The sequence below is a fragment of the Halichoerus grypus genome, chromosome 11 (genome assembly GCF_964656455.1).
Source record: "Halichoerus grypus chromosome 11, mHalGry1.hap1.1, whole genome shotgun sequence".
Taxonomy (NCBI): domain Eukaryota; kingdom Metazoa; phylum Chordata; class Mammalia; order Carnivora; family Phocidae; genus Halichoerus; species Halichoerus grypus.
The window spans coordinates 38,822,796-38,837,600 of NC_135722.1; the positions used below are offsets into that span (position 1 = coordinate 38,822,796).

At 46.5% G+C, this 14,805-nt stretch overlaps 1 protein-coding gene and 1 long non-coding RNA gene across 4 annotated transcripts; both read left to right on the top strand.

The window, feature by feature from the left end:
- The first annotated feature begins 239 nt into the window (after window positions 1-239).
- Window positions 240-3,128, top strand: LOC144379433 (uncharacterized). 2 transcript variants are annotated; one of them, XR_013442401.1, is made up of 3 exons: window positions 240-1,033; window positions 1,711-1,932; window positions 2,703-3,128. It is a non-coding gene; the product is annotated as an uncharacterized LOC144379433 (long non-coding RNA). The 2 variants fall into 2 exon arrangements; XR_013442400.1 differs by lacking the exon at window positions 2,703-3,128 and having other exon boundaries at window positions 1,711-2,028.
- A 6,133-nt stretch (window positions 3,129-9,261) lies between these two features.
- LOC118545195 (serum amyloid A-2 protein) lies at window positions 9,262-13,480 on the top strand. 2 transcript variants are annotated; one of them, XM_036107301.2, is made up of 4 exons: window positions 9,262-9,403; window positions 10,099-10,193; window positions 12,759-12,897; window positions 13,164-13,480. In XM_036107301.2, exons 2-4 carry the CDS (start codon window positions 10,103-10,105, stop codon window positions 13,324-13,326), a joined length of 393 nt encoding a protein of 130 aa, XP_035963194.1. In that variant the 5' UTR covers window positions 9,262-9,403; window positions 10,099-10,102; the 3' UTR covers window positions 13,327-13,480. The 2 variants fall into 2 exon arrangements, with proteins under 2 accessions (XP_035963194.1, XP_077914454.1); XM_078058328.1 differs by lacking the exon at window positions 9,262-9,403 and adding an exon at window positions 9,470-9,576.
- The last annotated feature ends 1,325 nt before the right edge of the window (window positions 13,481-14,805 follow it).

Consider the following 14,805-nt stretch of genomic DNA (forward strand, 5'->3'; position numbering starts at 1 on the left):
TGTCGCCCCACCTGGCGCAGCCCCTGCCTCTCCCCCAACCTCAGTGTCTCTCTAGTAGACGCCCAGAGTGCCCGAGGGCCCCTTCTCTTCCTGCCCGGGCCTCTTCTACAGGGTCCAGAGGGGGGATGTGACCAGGCGGGGCTGATGGCACAGGCCTGCCCTGCCACCTCGTCGTCAGCCCTGGGGCTCACGCGATCTGGCTGCTTCTTGGACGCTCTCCCTAGGATGTGGGGTACGGGCAGCCTCTTGGTCCTCAGCTGTGGGACAGGGAAGAACCTCACTCTACAGCCTGCTTTTCAAACTCGGGTGCCAAGGGAGCCCTTTCACAATTCTCTGATTTCCCGAGCTTGGTTTTTGAAATCTCTAGCTAGGGGAACGAAAACTCAGGTCTATTCCGAGAAGTATATGGTGTACACACAGTTCCCGATTTAGGGAGTGCTGTCAAAGCATGCTGTTTAACACATGTTTGCAAAGCCTCCCGTCAATGACCCACTTGTCCCTTGGCTGAAAGAGCTGGGCAAAGTGACAAGAGCTCCAGGCTGGCCAGAGGGCCTTGTACCCAAATGACCTGACATCGGAGGGAGCCGCCCTGCTCAGGGATCTTCCCTGAATCCCCTGCAGGCACCGACTTAGGAATGTCCGAGTAGTCTGACACAGGGCCTTTCAAAACCTCCAACTCACGGCCTTGTCGGGAAAGATCTTGCAAAACTTTTATCCATCCATTCACCCATTCCCCACCTATTGAACGAGCTCCCAGAATGCGGCAGGAACTGAGCCGGGCCCTGGGAACAGAGCAGGTCATGGCACGGAGGACATCAGTGCTCCTGTCCAGGGAGCACCTCCGCGGGAGAGCCATTATTAAGCTCTGCATGTTTGCTAAAATGGAATTAAATTATATTGTACATTGACTGGTCGGTGTGCTATCCTCCTGCCCAGTTCAGGTGGCAGGTGCATAGCAGATGGCGAAGAATCCAAGGGCTGCATCCCGGCGGACCAGACTTGAATTTCAGCTTCGCCACTGATTTGGTGGCAGGTAAGAGTAGAAACAAGGACAGATGCTCATGAGAAGTTGTTCAGGGACAAAGCAGAGTATCAGATGATAATTCTTATATCCCCGCCTTTGCTTAGGTATTCCTATATGTACATACACTTAGAAAATAGGCCAGAAGCCAAACAGGAAGGTTCTAGGAGGTTCTCCCCGCCCTCCCCCCAATCCAGGCTGATGAAATTTGCACTGCTTTTTCTTTTTCCCTTTATACTTATTTTGTATTTTTCACGTTTTCTTCAGTAAACATGCCCATTCAACTAAGGCTCTTTAGACTTGACTATATTCTAGGCATTATCCTAGGCGCTGGTTGTTAAAGGTGAGAAAACCAACAACCCGGTTCGTGCCCTGATTGGGATTCCAGTGTTGAGATAAGGAGAAGCTGCAAATGTCCAGTCATCATGTGATTTACATGCATGTGCCTTTCTCTGTCATCACACCCCCACAACAGTAATGTGCAAATACATCCATATGCATCAATGGTGCATCCACATCAATGAAGATTATAATGAGATACAAATTGGTCCATGAGTCAGGGTCCCATGTAAAGATATAGAATGGAAGATAAGAGGAAAAGGATGTTGCTGATGTCCAGGTTCCACATTCCATCTGTTAACAATCCTACTCTGACCTTTTCTCTCCCATGTGATTCGGTTTTGTCCTAGGCCTGCCTGTCTTTCAGGGCGAACCAATATTATTCCAGAACTTGGCCTTGAAAACCACAGCCCTGCTGATCTCTTGTGAAGGAAGTTTCCTCAGCGCAAGAAAGAAAAGTTGCCCTCTCCTGCAGCTGCAGGAATCCGATAGGATAATAACAACTGTATGCAGGGAAGTTACTGCCCACAAAGGAGTGTTCTGAAGTAACAACAACGAAAGGGACTTCAGAGGTTGTTACTTCATAGATTGTTACTACGTCCCATGAGAGCAACCCTGTAGCATTTTATTTACTATTTAGACATTAAAGTGTGCCTTTGAAACCAAAACTTTTTTTGATGGAAGCTTTAGACTGGGAACACGGGGAGCCGGATGCTGCAGGGGGAGGAGGGGACGTGGAGCTAGTGGGCGCACTGCTGGTGGGCGTTGGGACCGGCGCCATCCCGGAGGACAGAGTGACACTTCACGGTGACATAAGGATATGCATCCCCAGCAAGCATTCGTTGATACACAAGGCATTCTGCCGATGCCATGTTTTCTGTTCTCATACATGTAACATGACTGCTTCTTGTTGTTGTTTTTAAATTTTTTAAAAAGATTTTATTTATTTATTTGAGGGAGAGACAGAGATAGCGAGAGAGAACACTAGTGGGGAGGAGAGGGAGAAGCAGGCCCCCAGGTGAGCAGGGAGCCCAACACGGGGCTCGATCCCAGGACCCTGGGGTCAGGACCAGAGTTGAAGGCAGACCTTTAACCTACTGAGCCACCCAGGTGCCCCTGGTGTCTTATTTTTAATCATTTTTTCTATTTGGTTATTTCCGGTATGGAGAAACGTGGTTGGTTTTGGATCAAGTGTTGGGTTACATTATTCAATTCCCTTATTAATTCTAGCAGTTTGTTGATTGTGGGTTTGGGGGTTGATGGTTATGCTATCTGCAAGTGATGACAGTTTTATCTCTGCCTTTCCAATCCCTGTATCTCTTCTTTCTTTTTATATTCCAAGGTATTCTCCATGGTTTCCAGAACGACGATAGAAACAGTGGTGATAGTTGGCAATCTTCGCTCATTCTAGATCCTCAGAGAAATGGATGACACGTTTTCCATTAAATAATAGTTTACTATAACTTAATCTGTACATTTAAGAAAATTACCTTTGATGTTTAGTTTCCTGAAGGATTTTTTTTGAACCATAAATATGTCTTGAGCTTCCTCAAATGATTTTTTTATCTATTGAGATAATATTAGTTATCTTTTTTAGGCCATCAATTGACATAACATTACTATCTTTTTTACACTGGTTGATATCATAACGTTGATCTCTTTGTGCAATCCAACAATAAACTACAGTCAATAATGAGGCATTCTTAATGCTCAGATTTGATTTGTTAACACTATATTTCATTTTGAATTTTGGTGCCTTTGAAAACAAAATGGGACTATTGTTTTATTTTCTTGTATTCTCTGGTTTTGGGATCAAGATTACTCTAGCTTCTTTAAAATGAGCTGTACAACTTCATTTTCTGTTTTCCACAAAAGTTTGTATAACATAGAATTAACTGTCCCCTAAGATCCTATCAGTTTCCTGAAGAACATCTGACCTCAGAGTAGATCCTAGGGAGGAGAGATTTTATCAAGCATTTCAATTTATCTAATATTTATTGGCCTTCCTAAAGATGACTGTGTCTCCTTGCAACAAAAAAGTATCTCACTTACATAAATACCTTTGTGGTGTTATTTAATCTCAATGAACACATGGTGTGTCTCTGTAAGTTGATTAAATTGAGATCTGAGAAGAGTGAGTCTGTATTAAGCCCAAACTTGAACCAGAAAAGGGGGACCTAGATTAACCTTTGGGGTCTGCAGGGACAGTCTGTCTGCCTCTCTGAACTGGCTCCAACCAGCTCAGAACAATCCTTCGGAAAGGCCTTTAGGCTGAGAAATGCTGCAGCCATTGAAAGGTCGGATGACTATGGGGTTTTGCGTTGTGCTGTGTTGTGTTGTCGTTAGTGATGTTGACTGCGGCCCTGTGGCTTCTGTCAGAGGTCATTGGGTGTACATGCGGGGAATGCGGGTGTCCCCTTACCTGTGAGCCACCAGCAGTCCGCTGAGAGGAGAAACACGGTAGATCTGTTCTCCTAAATGATTGTGTCCAGGTCTGCTAGTTACTAGTGTTGGCCTAGGGGCAGAGGACGAGCCACCAGAGCAGAAACCACCCCCTGCCTCAGCAGGTCGCCTTGCCCTGGAGTTGGGGAGCTACTGCTCCCTGCAAGAGAACCATGGAGGTGAGGTCCTGGTCTCAGGAAGCTCAAAGGAGCTGTGTAAACCGGTTCTTTTCTGATGGATGCTTTCGGCACCCGCGCCCCACCCCTGCCATGTTTGTTTCCTTGGGAAGAATATATAGCATATGATCAACATCGGACACAAGAATGTAATACTTTCTTCAGTTGTTTGAATGTGTTATTTCTTTTAATCTCCCTGCGTGAATTGAAGGATGGGGGTGAGGAACGCAGCCGTCTGGTGCTGAAGCTGAGCATGTGTGGCAGCTTCCCATTCCTGGAGCCCTGGCTCGTCTGTGTCTAGAGGCACAAAGAAAAGGATCTGGGGAACTTGGAATTAGAAGGTGGCGTCCCCGGCCCGTGCTGGGAGACGTTTAACAGCTGGCTCTCCGGAAGAAAAAACTAAAGCCCTGACTCACCGTGTTTGTCAGTTTCCGTGGTGTAAAGAGCCCCACCGTGGCTCATTTCCAATGACCAATGCCTTAACAATTGGCTCTCCTGAGCTCCTGTGAGCCAGCTGGGGCACCCCCCCCCCCCCAGGACAGTCCACGTTCACAGGGAAGAGACTAGTAGCTACACCTGTGAGTCTAAGCTGAGCGTTTCAAGGATTTCCCAGGAGGAAAGAAAAAAAAAGGAAGCAAAACAGAACTTCTAACTCTTTACAAAAGTGGTAGCTGTTAAGGAAAATCCTCCAGCTTGAGAGAAAAGTGACAGTATATATCCCACAGTGTTTGTGAAGATAGCTAAGCCATATATGATATACTCTGTACTTTGAGCAAATACATCAAATAGGTTATGGAAATGGATCATCAGCGGAATGAATGAGAAAAGGATCACTTTAAAATACAGTTTGATATTGAAAAAGGAACTACAACAAAGAATTAGTGTTCATCAGGGGTTCCTGGCTGGCTCTGTTGGTAGAGCATGGGACTCTTGATCTTGGGATTGTGAGTTTGAGCCCCATGTTGGGTGTAGAGATGACTTAAATAAATAAATAAAATTTAAAAAATTAGTGTTTATCAAAGGATATCATATAAAACTTAAAAAAAAGGCAAGACGTGAACATCTTTGGTGGAGGACATTATTTTGTCTATTCCACTGATACACTCTGTTAAGATTTTCTTGACTTAAGTTTTACAAATTGTATTCTTATGATGCTGGCTATAGTAATTATTTTTAAAACCAGCAATATTGTAAATAGTACATGAATTGTAGCCTCAAAAGATGCCCACAAATGTTCTCACCTGGATACTAAACAAGTAGTTCATATTGAAAAGAGAAATGTGAAGAGTAAGAATAAAAGGAACTCAAGCAGATTGAAATCCAGATAAAGTTTTGTTTAACTCAGTGGGGACCTTTAGATGCAGAAGATGACACGGTCAATATTCCGACTGCTCATGAACCCACGTTGGCCCTTTCTGTTCCCCGTGGTACGTTTTGAGGTCCTCAAGACCTTCTTTCTCCCAGTGCTATCCAGTAGAATTCCAGGGCTTAGGCTGAGGATAACTGCAGGACCTCCTACCTGCTGGGGACGGAGTCCTGCCCAGGTGAGGAGAGAATGTTCCCTCCTCTCTTGCACGGCTGCAAGCACTCCAGCTTGTTTTCTGCATCACAAACACTGTCCTGCCCACAGTTCTAACAAAGGGATCTTCAGAGACACCCAGAAAGAACACTTTCAAACACGTGGAAGAAAGTTGCTGTGTCCTGAAAATTTCAACTGGGATCTTTATTTTGTTTTTTAATTTTTAAAAGATTTTATTTATTTATTTGACAGAGAGAGAGCACAATAGGCAGAACTGCAGGCAGAGGGAGAGGGAGAAGCAGGCTCCCCGCCCAGCAGAGAGCCCAATAAGGGGCTCCATCCAGGACCCCGCGACCATGACCTGAGCCGAAGGCAGATGCCCAACCGACTGAGCCACCCGGGTGCCCCTAAACCAGGATCTTTAAAGATAGAACTCTGCTTGGTAATCTTACTTATTAAAGTGTTCATGATGTGTGGCCTCCGTAACAATCTATTAAATAATCTTCCTGTCTCCCCCAATGTATAAAGTACTATGAGTTGTCTTGGCTAAGCCAGAAGAGTTCAGTGTATTAAGTACTTTCCAAGTGCTCAGAACAGACCGGAGCCCCTTTCGGCCTTAATTACCCCATCCCGACAACCGCCCTATGAGGCAGTGTTTTAGGGTCCCAGACCCAGTTCCAGGGCCTGCGGGGCTCCCCCACACGCATCACCAAGTAGGGTGTGCAAGACTTCCACTCACTTCTGACATCTCTACGCAAAGGTAGCACAGATCCCACTTGTTAAGGATTCAGACCCATGAGACTATCTTTCCCCTTCAGTCCTGCCAGTCAGGTGTCAATCCTAAGCCCCTGCTGTTCTATGTGCTTCTGACCGATCCCAGGCAGATTGGGGGATCCGACCACCTCCTCCTCGGGTTCGATTAATGTGCTAGAACCACTCACAGAACTCGCGGAAGCACTTATTTATAGTTACCGGTTTAATAAAGGATATAAAAGAGGATACAAATCCAGAGCCAGATGAAGAGATACAGAGGGCAAGGTACGGGAAAGGTGAAGGTCACAGGCCCCCAGCCTTCTCAGGCTCGCCACTCTCCTGAGTCTCCATATGTTTACCAGCCGGAAAGGTTCTGCACCCAGTTCTTTAGGGTTTTTATGGAGGCTTCATTGCATAAGGGATTACTTAAATCATTGGCCATTGGTGATTGATTCAACCCTCCAATCCCTGACCTGTCCTTGGAGGTCAGGAGGAGGGAGTGAAAGGTCCCTCTGAGCACATGGTTGGGCCTCCTGGCAATCAGCCCCCATCCTTAGGTGAGGTCCAAAAGTCGCCTCTGAACGCAGCTAAAGACACCTTTGTCCCTGTCAACGCTTAGGAAATTCCAAGGGTGTGGGAAGCAGTCACTGTGAAAGACCAAATATATATGAGACATATTTGCATCATTTGAATGACCAAATTTTTCTTTCTTATACATGCGAATCTCACAGGTAGGTAACGTTATTCTTCTCATTTGAAATTCATGAAACTGTTGATCATTCTTTCTGCTGGCCCTCTGAGTCTGGGCCCTAGGCCTCCCATCCTCGCATGATCATGGTACCCTGTGGGGCATCTTTTCTAACTTTGGTTTCTGGCTCTTCATAGGCTTGGTGTTCTTCTCATCCACTTAAATTCATTGTAACAGAGAAAAGGGAGGTCTCCGAGGCCTCTCCACAGCCTGGTCACACGGGGCTATTAGAGGAGGGGGACCGTCTCATGTCTTCTGTAAACCAGGTCACTTCTGAGAGGGAAAGGGCTTCTCACTACTAACAAAGTTGGCACAATAGGCCCAACGGACACAGTCTCTGGAATCCAGGACACAGCGACTCATGGCAGACTTCGGGAGATCTCTCCAAGGCCTGGAGATCTGATACCACCTTGCCAACATCTTTCTTTGGCAGGAGACACAAGGGAAATAGCTCCCTGTCCCTACTGTTTATTGTTCTAAGCTTGGCCCTGCAGGGAGCTGAGTGTCTCTTCCAGAAAGAGAGACTACGTGACGGAACAAAGGAAGAGACCGTGCCTTGCTTGCCCAGGTCCCTGTGAGGAGTTCCTCGCACGCGCTCTCTGTAATGTTTCTATCAAAGAAGGGAATGACTGGAATGCTGTCTGAAAGTGGGGAGGGCTTTCCAGCACGGAATGGCCCCAAGGGAGTAAAAGAATTGTCGCAGGATGGGATCACTGGGCCAGGATTTCTGCCCTGGGGAGCCTGGGAGGAGGGGGATGGGCATCACATGGCCTCCCCTGGGAAGCAGCCCCCAAACTCCCTGCCACCACTGGCTCTGGAGGGTTGACACCTGCCCTTCTCCCCACATGTCTACTCCTAGGACCAAGGGAGCCAAAGCAGTTCAGGGTCCCAGACTGGCCAGACCTCAGTGAGCCCACCTTTCCCAGGGAATGATTTGTGTGGGGAATGTCCAAATGCTGCTCAGCGTTGCCCTGGATAAGAACCACAGGGACAGAGGGAACCTTTGACAGTTGTCTGCCCTACACCTGTCATCTCATTTTACCTACAGGAATTCAAATAAGACCCAGCCTCCCCTTTGCAATGTCCTACCCATAACTCCTCTAGTCTTGTGACAAATCAGAAGTCCGCCTCTTGCTTCAGCTCTGGGTTCCTGGTGGAGCACGAGTCCCACCTCCTTCCTGGCTACTACTTAGCATCTTCCAACCTCTGGGCTGTCCAGTCTCCATGATTTGCTTGCATCAGCCCTGGAGGCACTCGTCTTGCATCTGAAATGCCTGCTCATTTTTCTTGTCTCCAGGATGCACCCCCGGCAACACCCCTGAGCCAGCACTCCCTGGGCTGGGCCTTCCTGGCCCTACTTCCTTAGGCTTCCAGCCCGGGGCCCCACTGTGACATGGACCAGGTCAGTCCTCTGGACCCCCCATCATTGCTGCCACATCACACACGCTCCATCCTCTCTTCTCCAGGGAAATCCGATGACCTCTAAACTTCCCCTTTCACAAACAGAGGCAGGGAAGGGGTAGGTGAGTGGACGAGGGCCTCCATCCCACTGATACCGTCTGCATGCAATTTCTTCCCACCATAATCCTCCTAAACTCACATACTAAAGCCCAGTCCTGCTTTTCTAGCTGAAACAGCTATTCCGTATGTTCTTGCGGGGCATCCAACTTTCTCCTGAATCTTCTATTCTCATAATTTAACAGCCAGTGGGCGATTTCCTGATCATTTTTAGGATGTATCATTTCTCCGTGACACTGTAACAAATGTCTACAAAGAAATTCAATGTTCCTGGACCAGCGTGTCCTCCATTAAAGCCTGCCATTAGGAGCTGCCCCAGCAACTGATCATGAATACACTCCAGTCTGAAGGACTCCCTTTTCCAGCGTCCAGGCCACCCCACTGGGTGCTGGAAGCTTTATTTTCCTGGTTATTGATCCTTCCTGTCCTTCTCCTGCTCCCTGGGGTCCCAGCTTATCCTTATCTCTTCCTTCAATGGAGACTGCTCTTCCATTGGCCTTCTACGCTCTCATTCTTTAGACAATCAAATCCCTTTTCTAATATTGATTACTCTTCACACCCATTGTCAATACATTACTGTGTGATGAAGGAACCCTTTCCTCACCAACAGTGAGACTGAAAACAGGCAGAAAACCCCACGTTTGGTACATTCCCAGAAGCTGCCAGATTGCACAACCTGGGAAATTAGATGGGCACCAAGAAAGAGCCTGATGTTCTGGATGCTGGCCAAGGGGAATTTCCCAAATCTCAGTGTTTTGCTTGAAACCTGGCTTCCCCTTCATTCCCCGAGCAAAGCGTCAGTATATATACTGTGGGCACCCCTAGCAGGCAGGAGGGGCAGGCAGCTCAGCTTCGCCAGGAGCCTCCTTGGGAAGCAACAGCCAAAGGTGAGGTACTAGAACTTTCCAACACGATTTCTCTTTGCAGACTCCCGTTCCCCACGGCATTCCTGCGCTGTGTCCCAGCTCTCTGTTTCCTTCCTGCATCTCCTAGCCTGACAATTAGGATTCAGCAGATGTGAATACTCTCTGGGACTGGGATTTAGTCGTGCACTTCCTCGGTGAGAGTTCAGGGATGGCTAGAGCAGGCATTCTGCAAAGCTTTGTGCACTGTTTCACTCATCTCCTTCGACAGACTGGTGTATGGTCACAAGATGCCCAGATGCCTCTTTGGAAGCTTTCTGTACGGTGGGTGTCAGGGCTCACGGGTGATGCCTGAAAGGGAAAGTGGTTTCTATTAGAAGCGCAGTGCAGTCTCTCATACTGGGATTCCAATGAGGCAAGTGGAAACTGACACGTGGACCCTCTGGAATTCTCTCCATGTATCTACGTATCACCTGCCTAATATATGTATACGCACTGTCTACTTCTTTCTACATATACATACATACACATATATGTACACACACGGGTATATATGTACACATGTGTGTGTGTGTGTGTGTGTAGATCTCCAGATATAGATACTATTGAGTGTGGCTTAGTTTTGGAATACAAGAACGGGTCAACATTACTCCCCGAAAAAACCAATCCAAACCAAAACTAAACACCTATCATCTTTGTGTGTCTCTTTGGCTCTGCAGCAGGATGAAGCTTTTCCTGGGCATCCTCTTGTGCTCCCTGGTCCTGGGCGTCAGCAGCCAAAGGTGGTTAGACTTCCTCAGGGAAGCTGGTCAAGGTAAGGCCCAAAGCATGGGGGTCAGGGGGAGGCCGCACCTGGCCTCCCTCCAGGATTCCCCAGAGCAGAGGCCACATCCACACAGGGCAAAGGCCGCAAGTGGCACGCGAAGAAGCATGGTTTTCAAGATAGCAGTTTCCCAGGCTTTCTATTTATTTATTTTTTAACTGAACTATATCTGACATATAACATCATATATATTTAAGGTGTATGTCATGTTAATTTGATGCATTCATATATTCAATCTGATTGCCATTGTAGCTATAAGTAGCACCTCTATCATGTTACATAATTTCCCTTTCCTTGTAGTCATTGAAATACTTAAGTTCTAGGCTATAGTACGTTTGAAAATTATGATACAATATTGTTTGGTGCTCATTATACTGTGCCTTAGGTCTCTAGGGCTTACTTACTACGTGTGGCTTTTCCCCTTAAACCACAGGTGTCCTATCCTTCCACCCCTGGCTTTTCTGGGCGGCAGCGCACTCTTCCATGGGGATCCCCAGGCTGGAGGTCACATAAAGTTTGGGCCTCAACTAGCAGCAGGAGCAGGAAGAGATAGATGTGGGGTCCAGGGTGCCTGCTCCCTTCTCACAAGTGGGACTCGAGTGCCGCCTAGTGGGAAGTCAGGGACAGCTCATGGCTGGGTCTCAGGCAGCCAGGAAGAGGTGCCTCAAACTTGTGCACTTAGTCATCCCATCCAAGATTAACGGAGCTTGGCCCGTGCTAGGCACTGTTCTAAGAGCTTTTCGTGGATGAATGAACTGGTTTTCATCCTCAGGTTTTAATCTGTAATCCTGCGATGTAGGTACCATCATCCCTTAACAGAGAACCCGAGGCACAAAGAGATGAAGAGTCTGACAAAGTCCTCAAGCAGAGCAGGGTTTACTCCAGTGGTGGAGCTCCCCAGACTTTGCTAGGACAGGACTATCCTGCCTCCCAGAGCAGAGAGCGCATGGCCCACTGAAGGGTTTGGGAACACACAACCCTCTTGTTTATCTGAGTAAATGGCAGATAGTCAGGCTGTGGGAGAGGCGGAAGGCCACTCTGCAGAGCTCCTCTCCCCGCAATAAAAGGCACAAGGATTCCGTGATGGTGGTTCTGCGGGCCTGAGACCTGGCTGGGCAGGAGAGCAAGAGACATGGGCCTCAGCAGTCAGACTCAGCGGCAAGATTTGTGTATTTCACAAAATCATTTCTTTTTCTTTTTCTTTTTCTGTGAGAGTCACTGATTACTGTTTTAAGAGTTTGCTGTCAATCCTTTCTAAATTCTCACAGGCACCACTACAAATGTGTTTCCATTTTTAGGTCAAGGTTTTTCAAAGGGTTGTTCCAGGACCGCCTGCATGAGAATCGCCTGGGGTTTGGGGTGCTTTGTGAAGTGCAGATGCCAGGTGCACACACACCCCTCTGCTGAATCATCATTTCGGGGCTGAGCCTGAAATCTGGCCTTTACCAAGCATCCCAGTGGCTTTTTGTGCCCACTCCAGCTTGGGAACCACTGCCTCCAGTGTTGCCCCCACAAGGGACCAGTATGTCAGGCATTTTGGAAGGACTTCCTAAGCAAGGGGCCTCCAGCCATCTATTTAAATCTGTAACTTGGAGGGAGTAAGTACAGTAAGAATGCTCTTTCTAAACACCAGAAATAATAAATACATAAAATGGAGATAAGGGATCGCATGGATATTAAACTAGGATTACAACTTGACAGTAGATTTTTCTCTTTTGCTTATTAAGTTACTTTTTGAAAGTCTTCATCTTATTGTACCTGATCAGATTCCTTCAATCAGTAACTCTCTGATCTTCCTCTGAGCTTAGTCCCTTTACTGTTTTCGTCCCAGCCTTCCTAAGGCCCAGAGAAGTGATAGCATAGTGAGCACCTACAACCTTCTAGAAGTTATACGTGTATTTTCTCAGTTTGTCTGCATAACCACTGTGTGGAGGGCAATACTCTTCAGTTTACTGGGGAGAACACTGAACTTTAGAGCTGGGGGTAGTTGCCCTTTTTCTGCATTTGATGACCCCGTTTCTGTGAAGCTCTCTTGGGGGAATTCACCTTATCACCTGATGATTGAGTTCTGACAGTCTCCTGGTGCCACACATGCCCCAGACATTCGGATGTACACAGAAGTGAGTTGTCTTCACGCTGCCCACAGCGCTGAATCGCTCCCCTTGACTAGGTTGGGAGCTCTCTGGGTCAGCAGCCTCCCTCAGCTTTGCCTTTGTCCTCACGCCCCAGTCAGAGGGTTCCCTGCCCTTTCCAGGTAGAGGTTCATTGCACAACGAAGTGTCCCTTAAAGACCATCCCCCTCTTGTTCATACACATCACACACAGCCAAAAACCAAGTAGCGACAGTACTTAGAATGGAATCAAAGAGAATCAAACTTGCACCCGGTGTGATTCTCCTAACATTAACCCAGGGGAGTGAAAAGTAAAGGAATATGTATCTCAGCCAGTATTATCTCAAAGGTTTTTGTCAAAAGGCTGAAATCTCAGAATCATTGGCAGGAAAACTTTTCTCTATTTTGCCAAGAGATGATCACTTTCATTTTCTTTCCTTTCCAGGGACTAGAGACATGCTGAGAGCTTACTCTGACATGAGAGAAGCCAATTACAAAAATTCCGACAAATACTTCCATGCCCGGGGGAACTATGATGCCGCACAAAGGGGCCCTGGGGGTGCCTGGGCTGCTAGAGTGATCAGGTAACATAGCCCCTAGGGATGGAGGGATGGGTGAGCTGAGCATGCCAAGCTGTGATTTCCACCCTCCCCCATGGGTGCTGGTTACCCAGCACAAGGGGATCTGCCAGGCTGAGTTGGGCTGTACCCAGAAATGATCAGTGTTTTAGCGTCTCTAAACTTGGCCTCTTGTAGATTCATTAGTTTCTTGGAAAGAGGAGAGATAGGAAGGGTGGAGGTGTTGTTCATCAGCCCCTGATTAATCTCTTACCTGCTTTCCTCCATTCCAGTGATGCCAGAGAGAATTCTCAGAGAGTCACAGACCTTTTTAAGTTTGGAGACAGCGGCCACGGAGTGGAGGACTCAAAGGCTGACCAGGCTGCCAATGAATGGGGCCGGAGTGGCAAAGACCCCAACCATTTCCGACCTCCTGGCCTGCCTGACAAGTACTGAACTTCCCCTTGGCTCTGCCCTCGGGAGATGGGCTGTGAGACCCCTGAAGGCAGGAACAGTTGCTGAGTTAGAGTTACTGGATTCTATATCCTTCCTACTCAATACCTGATACAGAGCACATAAAAAATGTTTAATAAATGCTTGTGAAATTCAATTTGTTGTTGTTGTCATCTGGAAACAGCTAATGACAATCTTCCTGGGTACTTTTAATACCAGGGACAACTTACCTTATCATTTTTCTTCAAAGGTGATAAGGCACTAATAAAGAATAATACTAATTTGGGGTAAAAGTTTATTTCCATGATAAGGACCATACTATTTAGACTATATATGGACCATACATGTCAGACCCTGGGACAGAGAGAGATCTAAACCCTAGTTCTCAACAGGATAGTGCTGTAGCCACCTCCATCCCCACCCCAGCTTTTTGGATACATCTGGGGATACTTTTGGTTGACACGGTGATTGCAGGGCATTTGGTGTGTGGACCATAGGTACATACAGCTTACAATTTATGAGACAGTGCTGCAAACAAAGGGTCATCCTGAATCTTGCTTGACTTTTGAGGTATCCTATCAGACATGTATTTAGGCAGAATCAGATTTACTGCAAAACTGAATGAAGCTTAAGCTTCAAGAACGCCTCACTTATAGGGGACCATTCCAAGATCCTCGGAGAGGCCTTGGGAAAGGATTCATATGGTCAATTGTTTTTGTAAAATCTGCAGAAGTAAAATATTTTAACCAAGGCAGTTAATGCCTCTGACTGTTCATGCCAACATTCTGCCATTACTTTTCTGCTTGTGTTGAGTGGCACTGGGGTGGGCACAGGCATTTTGGTGACCTGACTAAGGAGAAGTTGAACTGGGGATATGATTGGTTTGCACTTAGTGGGACATATTTGTGTCATTTTCAGTCATTTCCAAGTATAATTAAGTTATTGATTGCTATCCTGGAGTAGGAATGGCCTCTAGGTATGTATTCTCCTACCGTCTACTGTGGTTACTCCCGGTGCAGGAGGAAAGGTCATATGGCAAAAAGAACATGTCATGTACAGCCCAGCACAGAGCACGTGGGTAGTTGGGCAGAAACAACTTTGAAAGTCAAACATGAGTCAATGGAGAATTGTAAGATCATATGTGTAAGATTTTTATTTTGATGAATCCTAGTCAAAATGGAAGTTCTACCCCAGAGAGAGGGTTTCCAAATTTGACCGTGGTCAAACTTTATAGAATATTACCAATAACAAGTTGTAAAGCTGAAAGAAACTTTCCTAAACCACCAATAATAATTTTTTAAAAATCAAACAACCATGCTAAAGACAGAATTATCTTTTTATTTTTTCATTATAGAAAATGATCTTACAAGGTCATTGTCATAAAATGAAGATCAAAGTGAACTCAGAAAAATTATATTAAAATTAAAATTATATTAAAAATATTATATTAAAACAGAGGATTTTTCGGGCAATGAAAGTAGT

Excerpts from the sequence above, each read along its gene's own strand:
- LOC118545195 (XM_036107301.2), top strand. The coding sequence starts at position 10,103 with ATGAAGCTTTTCCTGGGCATCCTCTTGTGCTCCCTGGTCCTGGGCGTC. Across the intron at positions 10,194-12,758 it reads CCTCAGGGAAGCTGGTCAAG|GGACTAGAGACATGCTGAGA; the intron begins GTAAGGCCCAAA and ends TTTCCTTTCCAG. Across the intron at positions 12,898-13,163 it reads TGGGCTGCTAGAGTGATCAG|TGATGCCAGAGAGAATTCTC; the intron begins GTAACATAGCCC and ends CCTCCATTCCAG.